We start from the raw sequence: 21244 nt of genomic DNA, 5'->3' as shown, positions 1-21244 counted from the left end.
CTCAAAACAGATGGGTTTTTTTTTGGGTGGGAGAGGGGTCATGGGGCTTGAACTCATGGGTTGCACACTGCCCCTGAGCTTTTGTGCTCAAGGATAGCTAGCACTCTATTTCTTGAGCCACAGCACCACTTCCGGCGTTTGAGTAGTAATTTGGAGATGAGTCTCATGGACTTTCCTGCCCAGAATGGCTTTGAACTGTGATCCTCAGGTATCAGTCTCCTGAGTAGGATCACAGGCATGAGCCACCAGTGCCCCAGGTCAGTAAGCTAGTTAGCAGTTCTACTTCCAGCATCCCCCACCAAACACATGGTGGCTCATAGCTATATTCTATTGCTGCTCATAACTAAGAACTGAGCCAGAAGTCTAAAGTATGAACTACCACCGCCAAGCTTACATCTTTCAGGTCCATGCATCAGGCATTAGTATTCACACTTAGTGTTAGTGTTCAGTCTAGAAAATCTTGCCTCCTGTGCATGGTTTAAAACTACACCACAACCAGCTGCACACTCAATCTCACAGTGGTGCTTCCTGACTCACCTAAGATTTCTCCAACAGTTGAGTTGTAGGGTATATACTGTATTTAATAAATGCTTTATATAAATCCTATAAAATTTTATTAAATAAATGTTTTATTTTTACCAGTTAAAAAAAAAAAACTACACCACAACCACATGCTGATGGCTCACACTTCTGATCCTAGCTACTCTGAGAAACTAAGGATCCACGTTTGAAGCCAGCCTGGGCACATGAATCTGAGACATCTCCAAGCAACCACCAAAAGGCAGAAGTGGAACTGGCTCAAGTGGTAAAGCACCAGCCTTGAGAGAACTAAGGGATCGTGGCCAAGGCCCAAGAGTACAAGCCTTAATACATAAATATATCAATCTCTTCAATTCTGGCCTTAAATTGTCATACAGGGAAGTCAACCTGAAAACCTTTTTATATACAGCCGTCTCCAACTATTTTACGAAGACAATTTTCAAAAACATGATTCTTCAAATGGCTTATGTAACCGAAGATAAAACCTACAATACCACTCACACGTTGAATCTTCCACGTCTTTGCTGGGCTACTAAGATCTCAAACCATGACTATACTTTTGTCCATGTCATTAAAAAAAAAAAAATCAAGGGGCTGGGAATGTGGCTTGGCAGTAGAGTGCCTGCCTAGCAAGCATGAAGCCCTGGGTTCAATTCCTCAGCACCACATAAACAGGAGTGGCGCCGTGGCTAAGGTGGTAGAATGCTAGGCTTGAACAAAAGGAAGCCAGGGACAACTCTCAGGCCCTGAGTTCAAGCCCCAGGACTGGCCAAGGAGGGGAAAAAAAAAAAAAGTCAAATGTGGGGAAGAAGCACTTACCAACTGAATAATGTGTTTCCTTCCGATTCCCAGGGAGGAAAAATTTTCTGACATGCAATATCTGTAACCTTACAGACACAAAATACAAATAAACAGAAATCACAAGTAAGAGTATTTACTGCAGCAAACTTTTATAACAGCTGGAAAGAACTTGTCCAAAAGTAAACTGGCACTGCAAACTTAAGGTGTACAACTGTGTTAACATAAAATCAATACATGAGACAAATTAAGTATCCACATGGTTACATATCATCTACCTCTGGAAGAAAACTACTCACATGTAAGTTTCTGCATTTGTTGGTTTTTTGTTTTGTTTTGTTTTGGCCAGTCTTGGGGCTTAGACTCAGGGCCTGAGCACTGTCCCTGGCTTCTTTTTGCTCAAGGCTAGCACTCTGCCACTTGAGCCACAGCGGCACTTCTGGCCTTTTTGTATACATGTGTTGCTGATGAATCAAACCCAGGGCTTCATGTGTATGAGGCAAGCAGTCTTGCCACTAGGCCATATTCCTAGCTCACACTTAAGTTTCTGGTAAGAAAGAACACTGGGAATGGACTTCAATATTTTCTGGGAGTATACCATTTCACTTCAGCCCAAGAATTCGGCCTAACTGGTTCTACCCAAAACTCCAATGGTAGAAAATGATTCATAGTTACACCTGTGTTAAATACACATGTTATACTTTAATGATTAACATAAATACTGTGTTAAGTGGCTTGGAAAACAGGACATGTCAAAGACTGACTTATATTACTCAGTATTCTTCACAACCAGATTACAAGCAACGTTTTTGTTTTTGCAAAATATACATCTTTGGGAAACATAAATGATTTTTGGAACGGGGTATATTATATCTTTTCACATTCAGACAAACATAATACTGTCAATATATGTTTGGGCCAGAGATTTTATTTTAGAAGTATAAAGGATGGAGGCGCAATGTATTTGGCATTTTTCATTTAGGTTTGTTTTATTTAAGTTTAATGTTAATTCCATGCTGTGTTTCAGTAAGAACAATACAGATTCTGTATCTGTGGCTCCAGTCAGATATCCAGTAGTACAAATTAGCTTCAAGTTACACATACTGAACAAAAGAGGTTGAGCGAGCGAAGGAGAGGGAGAGAAGAAGGAAGGGGAGGAGGAAGGAAGAAGGGATGGCAGGGGAGAGGGAAGGAGAAGAAACAAAGAACTGAACACGCATGCAGGCTTCTCCATATCACCTTCAATGCTAACCTGCTTCGGAGGGAGAGAAAAAGTAGGCAAGAATGAGCAGCCACGGATTGGTGAACTGTTACCAGCACTCACTTTTCAGCCAACACTTCAGCGGAGTTTGAAACTTTTTACAGCAAAACCATTGCAACAAACTCCCCCCCAAACAATCTTTAACCACTTCAAGTTAACACCCAATTAAATTTAAACATTGGTATAAAATTTGATTTAAACAATTAGAAAAAGGAAAAATGATTCACATATGCCTCTTTAGTGTGATCAATCTCTTTTTTAAGATGCATCACCTAGGAGTCTAATGGCTTTCAAATGTAATTTCCATTTCTAATGATCTTGCCACATCTGGCATGGAGACAATACAGTAATGCTGAAAAAGCCTCTACACAGTCCTGTTAGTGTCTTAAAGAACCTAAAAGCTGGGACCAGTAAAATCCACAGAAATTCACTCTTGCCTTTAAGAACTTTTGAAAACTGTTTAAAAAAAAAAAAAAAAAAAACAACCAACAGGGCAGGAACCTAAATTCTGAGACCAAATGTGAAAGTCAGATTTTGTGGTTCTCAGTGACAATGGGGACTTTCCAAGGGAAGGGGTGGGGAGGACTGGGGTAGTCAGAGATGGTTTCTCTTGTTGGCTTTTCTGTCTCACTGATTTTCATCTTCCACATCCTGCAGCGCTTCCTTATTCTGCTCTTCACCTATAAGGAAAAGACAAAATTCCATCAGACTTGGCTATTAAGTAAGAGTAGTCATAAAGATGTTCCAAAAGCACGAAGGTTTCTTCTTTTGGCTAAATTGCTATTAAATATAGACAGGCAAAGGACTTCAATCATCCTTGACATCTGAGATGCTTAAATCAAGAAGAGCTGCTGATCACAATCCTGATAAATATCAAGTCAAAAACCAAAAATTGATGCATGAAGTCAATGATGTTTAAGCTAAATAAGCTCTTTAAAGTTCACAGCCACGGTAACCATATTCTTAAAATGATTTTCAAGCTTTCATGTAGATCCTGGATCAGATACCTTTTTCAATAACCTCCTCAAGAACCAAGTTTCTGATTGGTTTGAACACAATCTAATTTACTTACTAGCTCATTATCAGAAATGCTCCAATAAAAAGGAACTGAGTAGCAAAATGCTCCACAGGAGGTTCTATGTATTCTGCTGTTGGAAATGAGCATTTAAAATTTTGTTTTTTGGACTATCATTTATCAAACTCTAACCAGATTGCTCGTTTCAGAATGTAAACTGCCTGCTGAAAGTAAACCAGACCATTGAGGTTATTAAAGAAGAGCATTTGGACCAGTTTTCTCAAGCTAACTCTTTTTTTCTCTTTGAACATAACAAGGTAATTAATTAGCCTAGGGAATTTCAACCCCGCACTAGGACATGCAACAAAAAAGCCAGTCTCTGGAGGGTCTTCTACCTGTTAATAAGCATTAATCAAAAATCAGCCAAAATGAAGCATGCAAAGAAAGGCCTTTGCTAAAAAAAAAAAGAGTAAAACAGGTAAAAATCACATTCTTTCTTGTACTTTCACCACTATACTGAAAATTTCTTGTAGTCACTAGTTTGAATCAAAGTAAATCAATTAACCAGAGCTGGGAATATAGATCAGAGGCAGTGTGTGTATTCAGCATGCAGGCCCTGGGTTCCATCCCAGCACAGCATAAAAACAATATGCATACACAGTAAGTGCTATCTAAATAAAGTTAAGAAAAAAAAATAAGCCCAACAACCATAAAAGCAATTCAGATGGCAACCTATACAATTCATTCATAATGCCTGTTCAATTAGGATGGCCAACACTAAGACTGGCTTCCTACAAACAAAACACTGAGGCCAGCTTTTCAGCAATCCTAAGCATCTTGGTGTTATAATCAGATGTTGTCATTCATAGCATTAAGGATTAATAAAGACAGCTTCAAAATTACTTCTGTGACACATACATTTAGATTAATATGTGATTCTTAGAAAGTTAAAGCATTCATTTCTAACTTACAATACAGAGACATGCAAAAACAAAAACAACCATTTACGAAGGAAAAGGAAAGAAAGACACCAAGTGTTCCCCCAAAGAACAGTAATATATTCAGACTGAGAACACATCATTCACTCAAAACATTTTTAACAGGAATACACTACCAGAATCATATAGCACTACAATACACTCCAATTCACTCATAAGCAACCATTAGATGTAGCAAAAGTTCCAAGTAACTTTGGCATGAAAATCATATAAATATATCTTCATACAAGTCACACCAGAATAGACAAAAGCAGAGTAGCAGGCTATCGATGTCTTAGAAAGTCTGTAGCACCTTGGTGTAGAACAGGCAGTTTTGTAAGCGACAGGATGATAATGTGCAGGCATAATTAGTTAAGAACCAAAACTAAAAGCAAAATTCACTGTGCCATGATAATGACTTACAAAGTAGATTTTAGGAAAGGAAGAGTTGGATTTTCCTTTAGGAATCTATTGCAAGGAGAAAGGGAGGGAGAACAATCATATCAAAGCAACATTACCAGAAATATCAACAGAGCAGGACAAAAGAAAACATCAATGATCCAGGGAAGTTAAGGTTTTTCTTTGTGTGTGTGCAGTCAAGAAACTTGAACAGGGCTGAGGATATGGCCTAGTGGTAAATCCTCGTATACATGAAAGCCCTGGGTTTGATTCCTCAGCACCACATATAACAGCCAGAGATGGCGCTGTGGCTCAAGGGATAGAGTGCTACCCTTAGCAAAAAGAAGCCAGGGACAGTGCTCAGGCCATGAGTTCAAGCCCCAGGACTGGGCAAAAAAAAAAAAAAAAAAAAAAACAAAAAAAAACAAACTTGAACAAGGCCTCTGGAACTCTGAGCTTTTGTGCACAAAGTTAGCCCTCTACCACATAAGCCACAACTCCACACATCTGACTTTTTTAGTATAGTTAATTGGAGGTAAGGGTCTCATGGACTTTCCTGACAGTGATAGCTTTGACCCATGATCCTCACATCTCAGGCATGAATAAATAGCACCTGGCCAGATTTTGGTCTTTTAAACTGCAACCATACACAGGAAAGGGAAAAAAAAGGTATCTCTAAGTATTTCTTTACCCACTATTTCTAGATTTTGGTGAAGAATAGGCAGAGAGCACATACATTTCTTCTATGGCCTTATGTATGAGAGTCCACTTACTGGTTAGAGAAAAGGACCCAAACATACTTAAAAAAGTACAGACCCCTCAAAAGAAACACACTGGGACAGATATTTTGTTTTCAACATATAAGTGTGTAGGTAAACCACATACAATCCTCCATATTCCCTTAGAAAATGCTGACCCTATTTTTTGTAGGAAAATTTAAAAAGATCTAAGTAACACTTACCTAAGTGCAAATAACATTCTAAAAAACTGAATTCTATAACCGCAGTTCTTTCATAGTTAGCACTGAATCTACCACAATTTAAAGGAAAATGTAGTACCAGATTTTCAGTAAAACAAGTGAATAATGACTATCCAAGTATTCATAACAATTTTAAGTTCAGGCAAGTTTCAGTTAATTTTACTAGAATGTTATCAATCTTTTCACAAAGCTATCACACTTCTTTATTGCATTAAAAGGAAAAAAAAAACTAAAAATAGAGGGCTGAGAATGTGGCTTCCCGGTAAGAGTGCTTGCCTAGCATGCATGAAGCCCTGGGTTCGATTCCTCAGCACCACATAAATAGGAAAAGCCATAAGTGGTGCTGTGGCTCAAGTGGTAGAGCGCTAGCCTTGAGCAAAAAGAAGCCAGGGACAGTGCTCAGTCCCTGAGTTCAAGGCCCAGGACTGGCCAAAAAACCAACCAACCAAATAAATAAATAAAATAAAATAAAAGTTTAAAAAAAACAAAACAAATAGAAAAGGCCAGAAGTGGAGCTGTGACTCAAGTGTTAAGAGGCCTTGGAGCAAAGGAAGCTCAAGGACAGTGCCTTGAGCTCAAGCCCTAGGACTGGCGGGGGAAAAAAAGAAAAACCTAAATAAATTTACTAAATTAAAGTTTAGTCTCTTAACCAACATTACTCTTAAGACTTAAGTACTGAAGCAACTAGATTTATCTAGAAACAAAACTGAGAGCCTTTTATTCGTATTTCCTGTGAGATGAGAAGGAAAACGTTTCTCTTTTTGTATTTCTACTTTAACCCTGTTACACTAAAATAACTAAAACCTAACAACAAAAATGTGTTCCAGAATCAGGAAAAAAAAAAAAAAAAAACCTTTGTTTTTCTTTCTTTTTTTTTTTTTTTACCAGTCCTGGGCCTTGAACTCAGGGCCTGAGCACTGTCCCTGGCTTCTTTTTGCACTCTGCCACTTGAGCCACAGCGCCACTTCTGGCCATTTTCTGTATATGTGGTGCTGGGGAATCGAACCCAGGGCCTCATGTATACGAGGCAAGCACTCTTGCCACTAGGCCATATCCCCAGCCCAAGAAAACACCTTTGTATGAAGTAGTTTAAGCCAGGTCAAGGTGGCTACGCCTATAATCCTAAACTGAATTCAGGAGGCCTACTTGAGGATTGAAGTTCAAAGCTGACAACATTTGTCTTATCCCCAATCAGCAAAAGCCCACAACTGTAGGTAGGGTTTAAGTGGTACAGCATCAGCTGAGTGAAAAGGCCAAGAGATCATCATATCAAGGCACTAAGTTCTAGCACAAGGATGGGCACCATATGTACGTTTGCATTCATTTATACATGCATGTAGTTTAAAGATGAGCCATTTTATAAAACTATGTAACAAATACATTTTTGTGTATGTGTCAGTTCTGGGGCTTAAAAACTCAGGGCCTAAGTGCTGACCCTGACCTTTGTTTCTCAAGGCTGGCACTGCACTAATTTAAAATACATATAAACTTTACTTCTATTAGATTTAATATACTTAAAAACTGGCTTCAGATGCGCTAAATTTACTTTTAATTCCCTTTTGTGCTGGTATGGTACTTCAGGACCCTAGGTACTTTACTGACTTTTTTTTTTTTCCACTAAAAACTAGCACTATCACAGGAGACACAGCTCCACTAGGGGCTTTTTGTGGTTTATGCTTGTCTTTGGAGGCTGCCAGTACTGGGGCTTCAACTCAGAGCCTAGGCACTATCCCTGAGGTCTTTCTAGAGCCATAGCTCCATTTCTCATTTTTTTTGTGTGTGTGCTGGTCCTGGGGCTTGAACTCTCAAGGCCTAGGCTCTGTCCCTAAGCCTCTTTATGATCAAGGCTAGTGCTCTACCACTTGCACCACAGCACCACTTCTAGCCTTTTCTGTTTATCCCAGCCCCATTTCTCACTTTTTGTGGTTAATTGGAGATAAGAATTTCATTTTAAAAAAGGCTTTCCAGCTGGGGCGGTGGCTCTCATCTGTAATCCTAGCTACTCAGGAAGCTGAGATCTGAGGATCGTGGTATGTACCCAGCTCAGGCAGAAGTCCCTGTGAGACTCTTACCTCCAATTAACAACTCAAGACTGGAAGTGTCGCTGTGGCTCAAGTGGTAGAGAGCTAGTATTGAGGGAAAAGGAGGCTTAGGGACAGTGCCCAGACCCTGAGTTCAGGCTCCAAAACTGACCAAAAAGAAACAGAAATGGGGAAAAAAACACAGACACACACACACAAAAAAAAACAAACAACTTTTCCTGCCCAAGTTGGCTTTGAATTGCACTCAGCTTTCAGCATCTTCAGTAGCTAAGTCTATAGGTGTGAGCTACCAGAGCTACCAGCAACTGGCTACTTCGGGCCTTTTCATGGTTAACTAGAAAAAGTCTCACAGACTTTCCTGCATGGGACTGGCTTTGAACAGTAACCCTCAGATCTTAGCCCCCTGAGTAGCTAGGATGAGATTGCAATGAGTCACTGGCACTGGTAGAAAAGTATGTAGAAGAGTACATGGCACATGTAGAAAAGTATTTTACTCCAGGTAAACTTTATTTTCTTCACCCTTAAAATGTCCCCACTTTAGAACTGTTTAGGAAAGAGCAGTGATCTACACCATTTACCACACTCTGTACATGCTTTTTACCCACTAATAGAGGCAGAGATACTAGTGTTCTCAAACCATCCAGCTGTGAAGAGTGCACAGTTGTTTAGCCTTTCTTGACTAAAATATAATCTAATTTAAAACTAGAAGAACTCTAAGTTATTTGCTCAGATATATGGTAAACTGGTTTTGCATTCCAAGGGCTAGTCTTTAAAAAGTGTTATTTGGAAATGCATTCTGTAGTTCCTTCTAGCAATGTTGTAAGTAGGTCACAAATCATGACAATACTGATCTACAGTAATACATTGTATTTACTTGACAGAGCTAGTGAGTTTTAAAAGCTTAGCTACCTAATTCTCATGTTAGTTCCATAACCAGAAATCTGACTCATCTTTAAGGAAGAAACTAGGAACACACATGACTGATAGACAATTCCAGAGGTACTTTTAAAGTTACTCTTAAGGAATACAACATTTGCTTCAGTTTGGATAACCCTCAGAGAAATATCAGCTCAAACTAGTAACAATAACAAACTTAATTTCCAATCCATCACCAGCAACTACATTATCTCATAGTGAATGGTAACATTACACTGCCATCTACACAGAAAAAAAAGATCTTTGGGGATGAGGGTGTCACTAGGTAAAGCATGTATATGGCATGTAGCACGAGGCCCTGGATTCTATCTGCAGTACCAAAAAGGGGGGGGGGGGGAGAAGGTGAAAAAACTTTTCCAAGATTGGGAGGGGGGGGATCTTCAAAATAAATCAAATATGACAAATTTGGAATTTTAAATTTGAAGTTACCATTTATACACACTGAAAACACTCACACACCAAATCACAAATTAAATTTTGTAAAATACTCTATTAGAAACTAAAACCTTAAGAACAGGCACATCAGACCCTCTTAAATATAGACCTAAGGATGTAAACATTTTACTTCTCTACATAATCCAAAGAGAAAGTAAGCTCCCTTCTAGATTTCCACAATGAAGATATTTCCTAAATAACTTTTGTTTTTGTTGGCTGTGGGGCTTAAACTCTGAGCCTGTGTGCTCTGAGCTCTTTTGTACAAGGCTGGTGCTCTACCCACTTTGAGACACAGCACTACTTTCCAGTTTTCTGGAGATAAAAGGCTCATAGCTAGGCACCAGTGGCTAATGCCTTTAATCTTAGCTACTCAGAAGGCTGAGATCTGAGCACCGTGTTTTAAAGCAGCAGAAAAGTTTATGAGACTCTTATCTCCAATTAACCACCAGAAAACCAGAAGTGGTGCTATGTGGCTCAAAGTGGTAGAGCATTAGCCTTGAGTAAAAAGAGTTCAATGACAGTGCCCAGGCCCCAAGTTCAAACCCCACGAATGACCACCTCCATCCCCACTCCAAAAAAATCTCCAAGACTTTCCTGCCTGGGATGACTTTGAACCTTCATCTTCAGATCTCAGCCTCCTGAGCTGCTAACTGCTAGGATTACAGATATGAACCACCAGTGCCTAGCCCCTAAGTAACTATGTTAGCCTCAGTGGGGCTGCCTGTACCCACTATATCTGAAAAAGATAAACTGCTTTCTCCCATATTTATCTTGAGCCTTCAAACCATAGTGTGAAGGAAGTCAATTAACAAACATTATATAAATTCAAAGCCAGCTGGCACCAGTGGCTCACACCTGTAAGCTACTGAGGAGCCTGAGATATAAGGATCACAGTTAAAAATGCCAGCCCAGGCAGAAAAATCTATGAGACTCTTATCTCCAATTAATCACCAGAAAACTCTAAGTAGAACTATGGTTCAGTGATAGAATGCTAGCCTTGAGCAAAAAAGCTCAGGGACAGCACCCGGCCCTAAGTTTAAGCCCCAGGACCAACAAAAGTAAATAAATTGAAAAATGAACTTTAAAACTATGAATACTAGCAAAAGGCTTCTTTCCCTTTTCCAAGGACTAGGGAGTCTAACTGAAGTGCTTGCCTAGAAGTATGAGGCCTGGGTTCAATCCCTCACACTGTAAAAATAAAAGTCCTTTCTTCAAACAGGTCTTTCACTTAACAACATCAAACACCATAGTTCACTGGTTTCATTTTTCGTGAAGACAGTAAATAAACTTTAAATAGTTCATTAGCAGATAGGCTCTGAGTGAAAACTATAGTTTACAGAAATACAAAGCCATTTCTAAAATAACCTAGGAACTAAAAGACCTATGTAACTTCAGGAAGTTTGCTTACCGTCCCCCTGCATGTCTGAAGTCCATAGTGTCAGATTATCACGTAACAACTGCATGATAAGTGTAGAGTCCTTATAGCTTTCTTCACTCAGAGTATCCAGTTCTGCAATTGCATCATCAAAAGCTGCTTTTGCCAACCTGAAACAAACATTACAAGAACTTAAAAACCTAAAACGTTAGTCATTATAAACTTTAAAAGTTAGCTAATGGTCTTTTTTAGTTATTACCATGAGCAATAATAACAATGATAGAAAAAGATATGGCTGATGAAAATAAAGCTGGAAAAGGTTTTAGGATTTTGTGTGTCAGTATGGAGGCTTGAAATCTGAGCATGGGCACTGTACTGCTTTTGAACTAAGAGTAGCACTCTACCACTTGAACCAATTTGATCTCTAATTAACAATAAACCCTCCAACCCCCATTCCCACCCCCCGCCAAGAAGCTCCACTTAACAGCATTGGAGACAAGTCTCACGGACACTCCTGCCGGGGCTGGCTTGCTAGTAACTCATATACGTACCTACTCCGGAAGCTGAAACCTGGAGGCTAGAGGTTCAAGACTGGAATTGATTAGAAAAGCCCATGAGACTTATCATCTCTAATTAACTAACAAAAGGCCAGGTCCTGAGTTCCAACTCCAGTTTGGCAAATCTTCTCCCCCAAAAGGTGAAAGTTTATATATACAAACATTCCCAGGCTGGATATAAGTGCTTGTCTAGTATACATAAGGTCCTTGGTGTGATCCCTAGTATTAGTATAAAAGGAAAATTGTATTCATGTCAAATTTGTATCTATAATATGAAAAAATATAGGAATAAGCTGAAGTAAAAATGTGAGAAAAACCCAGAACACTGGTGGTGGCTTAACACTGTAATCCCATAAACTCCTAAGGCTCAGATCTCAAAATCATGGATTGAAGCCAGGAGGGACAGAAAATTACAAAAGACTGTGTATCTCTAACCAGCAAAAAAGCTAAATGAGAAGTATGGCTCAACTAGCAGTGGTGACTGAAAGAGTGGGAGGCCCTGAATTCAAACCCCTGTAGCATTAATTAAAAAGGGTATATATGGATACACGAGGCCCTAGGTTCGATTCCCCAGCACCACATATACAGAAAACGGCCAGAAGCGGCGCTGTGGATCAAGTGGCGGAGTGCTAGCCTTGAGCGGGAAGAAGCCAGGGACAGTGCTCAGGCCCTGAATCCAAGGCCCAGGACTGGCCCAAAAAAAAAAAAAAAAAAGGGTATATATGGGGGCTGGGAATGTGCCTTTGTAGTAGAGTGCTTGCCTAGCCTGCATGAAGTTCGATTCTTCAGTGCCCACATACACAGAAAAGGCTAGAAGTGGCACTCTGGGTCAAGTGGTAGACAGAGCCCAGGCCCTGAGTTCAATCCCCAAGACTGGGGAGGGGGGGATAATATGTGACATTGGTGAACTTAAAATATTTTAAACAAATCACAAAAAGGGTATGATCACTATGAAACTGTTGTATGCCTGTAGGAGCTGGGAATATGGCTTGCACACATAAAGCCCCAAGTTGGATTCCTCAGCACCACATAAACCAAAAAAGCCAGAAGTGGCACTGTGGCTGAGCAAAAAAAAAAAAAAAGCCAGGGACAGTGCTTAGGCCCCAAGTCTAAGCCCCAGGACTGGCAAAAAAAAAAAAAAAAAAAAAAAAAAGAACAAGAGAGGGAGAGATGAGTCTCAGAGACTATCCTGCCCTAGCTGTCTTTGAACTGTGTGATCTTTAGATCTCAGCCTTCTGAGTAGTTAAGATTACAGTGTGAACCACCGACGCTCAGCTTAGATTCTTCTCAATTTAACAAGAACAGAAGCTTTCCCATCAATGTAAATTATGACAGTGTATTCAAATAAGTCTGTCCTTGTATTATCCAAAGTATTTTCACTAAAGTTAACAAAAAAATCTTATGAGACCAGCCTTCAAAGACAGACAGAAGGGCTGGGAATATGGCCTAGTGGCAAGAGCGCTTGCCTTGTACATGAAGCCCTGGGTTCGATTCCCCAGCACCACATATATAGAAAATGGCCAGAAGGGGCACTGTGGCTCAAGTGGCAGAGTGCTAGCCTTGAGCAAAAAGAAGCCAGGGACAGTGCTCAGTCCCTGAGTTCAAGGCCCAGGACTGGCCAAAAAAAACAAAAAAAAAAAAAAAACAAAGACAGAAAAATAAGAGGCAATCAGTTCCTCTAGAAGAATCCTTACTTCCCACTGAATGCTTTTTCTCTACCAGGTATAGTTGTAGACACTTGTTATCTCAGCAGAAGGATCAGGAGGTTCAAGCCCAGCCTAAACTGTCTCCAAAAAAGGGGGGAAAGGGGTCCTTTTGCTTTCATCCGTGACATACCTGCAGGCCCTGTCAGGAGAATTAAGAATTTCATAGTAGAATACGGAAAAGTTGAGAGCAAGACCTAAACGAATTGGATGCGTTGGTGGAAGTTCTGTCATTGCAATATCACTAGCAGCTTTATAAGCCACTAGGCTGTTTTCCGCAGCCTCCTTCCTGTCATTTCCTGTGGCAAATTCAGCCAGATACCTGTGGTAGTCCCCTTTCCTACAACAAAAGAAAAACAAAAGTGGAATTAAGAACAATGCTTTGAAAGGAAAACAAATGTAAAATTGTGCTATTTCATGTAAAATGTGATAAAAATATTTAAAATTAAAGCATATTTTAATAAAATTTAAAACTCTCAGACATGATCAGCTTGACTATTCCTTTTTGCCTAAGATATTATATATTAATCAATATAGCAAAGGCCCAGACAAATTAACTACAGAAAAAAACCCACACAAAACAGACACTAACTGACAGAATGAAACTAAGAAACAAGTGATTCCAAATGACACAAGTTTACTGAAAATAAAATCAAAACTTTCTGGGTTTATTACTCTATTTACTTAACAGTGCTCAAGATTTTACCCAGGGCCTCAAGTATGTACTCTACCACTGAACTACAGCCCCAGTCCTCAATATTACTCTATAAAAAGTAAAAGTTGGGGCTGGGAATGTCGCTTAACGGTAGAGTGCTTGCCTAGCATGCATGAAGCCCTGGGTTCAATTCCAACATAAACAGAAAAAGCCAGAAGTAGCTCAAGAGGTAGTGCTAGCCTTGAGCAAAAAGAAGCCAGGGACAGTGCTCAGGGACCTGAGTCCCAACTGGCAACCGAAACTGGCAATCAACTGGCAATCAATCAAAATTGCACTGCAAAATGTATAGCTATAATCAGAGCAATGCAGCTAACAAAAACCAGAGTTAACACTTTTTTTAACAGTAGTCTGACCACTCAAATAACTTTATTAGCCAGGAGCCAGTGGCTCATACCCGTGATCCTAGATATTCAAGAGGCTGATATCAGAGGACTGCAATTCAAAGCAAGCTGAGGCAGAAAAGTCCTTGCCCACCAGACTTGATCACCAGTTAACTAGATAAAAGTGGCTCAAGTGGTAGAGAGCCTATCATGAGCAAACAAGCCAAGCAAGAAGAATATGAGACACTGATTTCAAGCCTGGAACCAACAACAACAAAAAACAACAACAACAAAAAAACTATCTTAAATAAAAGTTGAAAACCTACATTTAAAATGTCATTGGCAAAGGCCAAACTTTACTCTTACATTTTTTCCCTTCTAGTATAGAACCTACATTTTATAATAGAAAACCTTGGACTCGCCAGTGTTAGCTGCTGGAATGAGGTGTTTGTCCAGTACATCCAGAATGTCACAACAGATTAACTTTAGTTCAGTCTCAACCTGGGGGGGAAAAAAAGAATCTTTAGGTCTAGAAATTGTACAAAGTATTACACAGTCTACCTAACTCCTGATTTTAAGAATATAGTACTAAGAACACACATCTTTCTACAAACCTCCTTCCACCTTGACATAAAAGCAGAGAAAAGCTGTATGTATTGAGATTGTAGAAAGTATCTTTCCCTCCTTAAAACATGCACGCATACTGGATGCACAATCATACTTCAGTAACACTAAATGCTAATTGCTTCTTACTACATGCAGCTTCTATGAATAAACTTATTATGAAAAAGCTATTGTCACCACTTAAATAGGAAAACAGAGTAAGATACAGAACTTGAGCACTGTCTGTGTGTGTTTCAAGAAACAGAACATCTGCCAAAGCTCAAGGCTCTGAGTTCAAACCCCAGTACCATAAAGAGGAAGAAAAAAAAAAAAAAAACAGGGCTGAGAATATGGCCTAGTGATAAAGTGCTTGCCTCGCACACATGAAGCCCTGGGTTTGATTCCTCAGCACCACATATATCGAGAAAAGCCAGAAGTCGCACTGTGGCTCAAGAGGTAGAATGCTAGCTTTGAGCAAAAAAAAGAAGCCAGGGAGAGTGCTCAGACCCCAAGTCCCAAGCCCCAAGCCCCAGGGCTGGCAGGCAGGCAGGCAAGCAAGCAAGCAAGCAAGCAAATAAATAAATAAATAAATAAAATTCAGCTGGGCACTGGTGGCTTACACCTGTAATCCTCCCTACTGGGTAGAGTGAGACTTTAGGATTATGGTCTGAAGCCAGTCTCGGCAGAAAAGTCACAGTGAGACTATCATCTCCATTTAACCACCAAAAACCAGGAAGTGGAGCTGTGATGCCAAGTGGTATAGCACTAGCTTTGAGCAAAAAAACTCAGTGACTGTGCCCATGCCTAGTCCAAGCCCCACAACAACCAAAAAAAAAGGGGGGGGGGAACCCAGGAGAGTGGGGCTAGGGATGTGGGTGCAATGGTAGGGCACTTTCCTACCATCCAAGACCCTGGGTTCAATTCTCAGTACCACAAAAAGGGGTCAGGCATAATGTCCCAACACCTACAATTCCAGGTACGGGAAGGTGAAGATCAAGAAGGGTTGAGGCCAACCTAAGTAACTGAAATCCCCAATCAAACAATAAAGCTGGGTGTGACGTTGTTCACCTGTCTACCCAGCTCATGGGTATAGGTGGCATAAATCAAAGGATCACAGTCGGTGCTGGTCCTGGCAGAAATACAAGACCTCTATTGGATAAAATAAGGCCAAGGCCATGGTTCAAGTAGTAGAATGGTTGCTTACCAAGGCCCTGAGTTCAAATCTCAGTACTGTAAAGAGGAAGACATCAACTCAGGCAGGATGTGAAAAACAGAACCAAAATTCAGACCCAGGTATTTTTCTCTGGTACTTATATTCCTAAACTAAGTACCTACAACCAGTTAGGCATTCACCTCACTTATTAGTTTATAATTTCTAAAATGCTAAGGCATGTCTAACCACAGTCATCTTGCCCTCCACTTTCTATTAACTCACAAAGACTATGTTGGATCTATACAATTCAATCTTCAATTATAAAGATCTAGGTATCCTTGGAATGCAGACCCTGGGAGACTCAAGTTTTTGGCCAGTTTAAGGCAAAAAAATGTTTTTGAGACTCCCATCTCTACCAGTGGTGTGCCTGTCAACCCCAGTGACGTGGGAAAATAGGATTACATCCCAGACTAGCAAGGATAAAAACCAAGACTCTCTCTCAAAGTAACCAACACAAAAAGGGCATATGGCTGGAGTGATAGGCAGAGGGCCTGCGTAGCAAGCTTGTACATACTGAGGAGTTCGATCTGTAGTGCCAAATGAAAGGGGGGAGAATGAACTCTCCTTTATAGGCTTATACTTCTAAGCAAAACTAGTTCTATTCTAAAATCCTGGTAAGTTTTCAAGAATAGACAATTTATAAACTCTTATTAGACTCTTGCCTCTCATTATTCCAAATTCCTCTTCCTGAAAAAGCTCATCTCAACTTGTCAACAATTCATCTCCATGCCCATCACCCTCATTCACTAAGTACATACAGCTATTTTTTCAATACCTGATGTTAGACAAGGACATTATCAAATCATGCTCTATTCAATCCAAACAGCTCTATGACCTTCACATGTCAATACCCCCAACTACTGTCTTATCTCAGAAATCTTAAACTCCAACATTCCACTCTTGGTTTACAGCTTCATTTTCTAGTCCTATTCACTAATGATTATGTTTAGAAGCATATCAAGACCTCAAATTCTTTTTTTTAGCCAGTCCTGGGGCTTGGACTCTGGGCCTGAGCACTGTCCCTGGCTTCTTCTTGCTCAAGGCTAGCACTCTGCCACTTGAGCCACAGCGCCACTTCTGGCCGTTTTCTGTATATGTGGTGCTGGGGAATCGAACCCAGGGCCTCATGTATACGAGGCAAGCACTCTTGCCACTAGGCCATATCCCCACCTCCAAGACCTCAAATTCTTGATTTCATTTTTTTTGGGGGGGGCCAGTCCTAGGACTTGAACTCAGGGCCTGGGCACTGGCCCTGAGCTTCTTTTCCTCAAGGCTACAAAGCCACAGAGCCACTTCGAGCTTTTTCTGTGTGTGGGTACTGAGGAATCAAATCCAGGGCTTCAAACATGCTAGGCAAGCACTCTACCACTAAGCCACATAAATTAATGCCTATATATTTTTTTTCTAATGGTTGTGGGGCTTGAACTTAGGGCCTACGCATTGTCCTTGAGCTTCTTTGTACTCAAGGATAACACTCTACCTCTTGAGCCACAGCACCACTTCCCAATTTCATCTTTTCTGTTCATCAATTACAATCCTTACTTCCCACTTCCCTTTCCTGCTTAATCCAAATCCTAGCGTCTAGCTCCTTCAGTACCCCTACCTTTCTCATTTTCCTCATCCTTTACATCAAACTAATCTATTGCTAGCCTATAGTCCTTGTTCTAATATATCTAAGGGTCATACTACCTATCCCAACTTTCTTTCTTTCTATAGACCTTGAATTTTTGTCACCTAACTACTAAGAAGACCTCCATTTTAGAACTTATTTTTTGCAGTGCTAGAGGTCAAACCAAGAGCCTAGCAGTGCTAGGTAAAAACTCTGAGCTATATATAATCGCCAATCTTGTCCTGAAATAAGTTCATACAACAATTCTTAGCCCTTACATTGATGGAAACCCTATTATTTTCTATTCTGTTTCAAAAACAGCAATTAGCCAGGCAGCAATGTTCATGCCTGTAATCCTAGCTACTCAGACGGCCGAGATCTGAGGGTCACAGTTTGAAGCTAGCCAGGGCAGAAAAGTCCCCCTGAGATTCATATATCCAAATAACCACTCAAAAACCCAGAAGTGGGTGCTGTGTATGGCCCAAGTGGTAGAGCCCACAAAGAGGCTGAGACAATTTAAGCCCCATAACTCTTGAAAAAATAAATAAGTCAGAACAAGCTTCCATAGGACAGTAAATCAACTCATCTCTTGATCGAAAATACCTAACAAATTGTGTGGCACACAAGAGACGTACAAATATTTACTAGATTAACCCAAACGTGAATGGCAGGTATGGAGTATTTTACAGTTACTAACATAGGGGCAATAATTAAACTTGTTTGACTTGGTTGTGCAGTGATCAAAATTGAATTCCTGCACTAGGGACATATATCAGGGGCACAGTGTGCTTGCCTAGCAGAGGCAAAGCTTTGGGACTAATCCTTAGTACTACAAAACAAAAACTAAATGGAATACCAATGTCTGCAGTTTCTAGCATAATAAATTATTTGCTTCAGTCCGGAAATTCTGTTATTTCTAGTCCAGGTGAGTACTAGACAGTGACCTAAAATATCCAACATCTAAGGCCAACTTACTTACAATTATAGGCCTGAGACATAATTCAGACACTCAAAAGAATTAGGACATATTCAGTTAACTACCACCACCTGTAAAATAAAAGTGATTGATTTCTGTACTAAAAATGATAATATTATGATGGCTTAAATTAATGCCCCTATTTCTCGTCTTTGCTCCCCAGCTAACAATGCAACTGGCTTTGCTGTCACTACCACATACAAGGTCCACCATTGGAACCTACCCTACTATGAACAGAAACCTCTGAAAACCATAAGCCAAAATAAGAAGTAAACCTCTTTGCTTTAAAAGTTGATCAGTTTGGGGTTTTGGGGGGTTTTTATTTTTGTTTTTTGCCAATGGGGCTTGAACTCTGGGCTTGGGCGCTGTGCTCAAGGCTAGTGCTCTACCATTTTGAACCATAGGGTCACCTGCTTTCAGTTTTCGAATGGGTAATTGGAGCTAAGAGTCGCATGGGGACTTTTCTGCCCAGGTTGGCTTCAAAGTGTGATAGTAAGGTCTCAGCCTCCTAAGTAGCTAGGAATACAAGCATAAGCCATTGACGCACAGCTAAGTTAATAATTTCCAATACAAATCAAAAGGGACATTTTGATACTCTCAGCCCTTACCTAGCATGCACAAGACCCGAGTTTGATGCCTAGCAGGGAGGGAGGGAGAGCTTTCAGTGGAAAAGGAATGGAGCTGGGCCTATAATCCTAGCTACTCAGGAGGCTGAGATCTGAGGATCACAATTCCAAGCCAGCTTGAGCAGGAAAGTCTTGGAGACTTATCTCTAACCACCAGAAAATCAGAAATGGCACTGTGGCTCAAATGGTAGAATGGTAACCTTGAGCTGAAGAGCTCAGGGACCGGGCCCAGGCCAAGAGTTCAAGCCCCGTAACAGGAGGAAGGAGGAAGGAAGGAGGGAGGGAGGGAACCCGGAACTGGAGGCATGGCTCAAGTGACAGCAGCCATGCAAGAAAAAAGCTAAACTGAAGTGTGAGGCCTTGAGTCAAGCTCCAGTACCAGCACAAAAACTATCAAAGCTATAAATTAATATCAACATGTAGTCAGGCACTGGTGGCTCGCACCTGTAATCCTAGCCACTCAGGAGGCTCTAAGAGGATTGAGGTTCAAAGCCAGATCAGGCAGAAAGGCCATAAGACTCCAATTAACCACTGAAAATGAGAAGTAGCTTTATGGCTCAAACTGGTAGAATAGCTAGCCTTGAGCAAAAAAAGAGCTCAGGGAAAAGTGCCCAGGCCACAAGTTCAAGCCCTACAACCAACACACACATACACAGACAATCAACATGGATATTTAAGAAGCAGTAAGAAAGCTGCAAGCCAGTGGCTCATGCCTCTAATCCTCACTACTTAGGAGGGTGAGATCTAAGGATCAAAGTTAAAAGCCAACCTAGACAAGAAATTCCAGGAAGTGAAAGTGTGACCCAAGTGGTAGAACATCATCATTGAGGGGGGGAAAAAAGCTAAGAAACGGCATAAAAGCCTTGAATTCAAACCCTAGTACTGGTACATGCATGTACTTGCATGCACATACAGACGTAGGCATGCACACATGCACACACACACACACAGGGCAGCATCAATGATCTAATGGTCTTCCTTTAAAAATACATAGAGAGGCTGGGGATATGGCCTAGTGGCAAGAGTGCCTGCCTCGTATACATGAGGCCCTGGGTTCGATTCCCCAGCAGCACATATACAGAAAATGGCCAGAAGTGGCGCTGTGGCTCAAGAGGCAGAGTGCTAGCCTTGAGCAAAAAAGAAGCCAGGGACAGTGCTCAGGCTTGAGTCCAAGCTGGCAAAAAAACAAACAAAAACAAAAATAAAAATACACAGAAAGTCAGGTGCCAGTGGCTCGCACCTGTAATTCTAAGTGAAAGCTGAGATCTGGGGATCAGTTAAAAGCTAGCACCAGCCAGGGCAGGAAAACTCCTTGAGACTCTTATCTCCAACTAACCACAAAATGCCAGCAATAGAGCTATAGCTCAAATGTAGCCTTGAGTAAAAGAGGTCAGAGACAGCACACACACACGGTTGGCATACTTTATGAATGTATGAAAATAGACCAAGCCTGTTAAAATTGTTTTAAAAAGGAAGAATAAACAGAAACTGACACACAAACCCTCACCATTTGCCGATATTCCTGAATCATTTTTAGTTTGTTTTCTCCTCCTTTGTTTTCTTCTTTCTGTTCGATGCTGCTAATTATTCTCCAGGAGGCTCTTCTAGCTCCAATCACATTTTTATACGCAACAGATAGGAGATTTCTTTCTTCAACTGTCAGCTCCACATCCATTCCTGCTACTTTCTTCATTGATTCCACCATTTCTATGTGAGAAAGAGAAAATCAGATTGCACAAATTTTAAGTTTTGTTAGCATATCCCTTTCACAGTACTCTTTTTTCCTCTTAAGCTAACACAAAAAAACAATGTATTAAAATTTAACAAAAATTGTGTCTGGGGGCTGGAAATACAGCCTAGTTGTAGAATGCTTGCTTGCCTCACATACATGAAGCCCTAGGTTCAATTCCTCAGCACCACATATATAGAAAAAGCCAGAAGTGGCACTGTGGTTCAAGTAGTAGTGTGCTGGCCTTGAGCAAAAAGAAGCCAGGGACAGTGCTCAGGCCCCAAGTTCAAGATCCAAGACTGGCAAAAAAAAAAAAAAGGTAACTACACAATACAGTGCATGAGCCCTGAGTTCAATCCCCAGCACCCCACTCCAGGAAAAAAAGTTGTCATCCTAGCTATTCAAGGAAGCTGAGATCTAAGGATTACGGTTCAAA

The 21244-nt window shown here is 40.6% G+C and overlaps 1 protein-coding gene across 1 annotated transcript in view; it reads right to left on the bottom strand.

Annotated features, from left to right (window-relative positions):
• Positions 1–2020: 2020 nt before the first annotated feature.
• Ywhae (tyrosine 3-monooxygenase/tryptophan 5-monooxygenase activation protein epsilon) overlaps positions 2021–21244 on the bottom strand; it is a 41236-nt gene continuing 22012 nt past the window's right edge. The window contains exons 2-6 of the mRNA XM_048365485.1: positions 20587–20786; positions 14447–14553; positions 13151–13357; positions 10791–10927; positions 2021–3279 (exon numbers count right to left, since the gene is read on the bottom strand). Coding sequence (XP_048221442.1) covers positions 3227–3279; positions 10791–10927; positions 13151–13357; positions 14447–14553; positions 20587–20786 — 704 coding nt within the window. The 3' untranslated portion in view covers positions 2021–3226. The remainder of the gene's footprint in view (positions 3280–10790; positions 10928–13150; positions 13358–14446; positions 14554–20586; positions 20787–21244) is intronic.

This window comes from Perognathus longimembris, chromosome 17 (genome assembly GCF_023159225.1).
Source record: "Perognathus longimembris pacificus isolate PPM17 chromosome 17, ASM2315922v1, whole genome shotgun sequence".
Lineage (NCBI taxonomy): Eukaryota > Metazoa > Chordata > Mammalia > Rodentia > Heteromyidae > Perognathus > Perognathus longimembris.
Note: the sequence above shows the minus strand (reverse complement) of the source record. Positions and strands in the feature narration are given on the sequence as shown.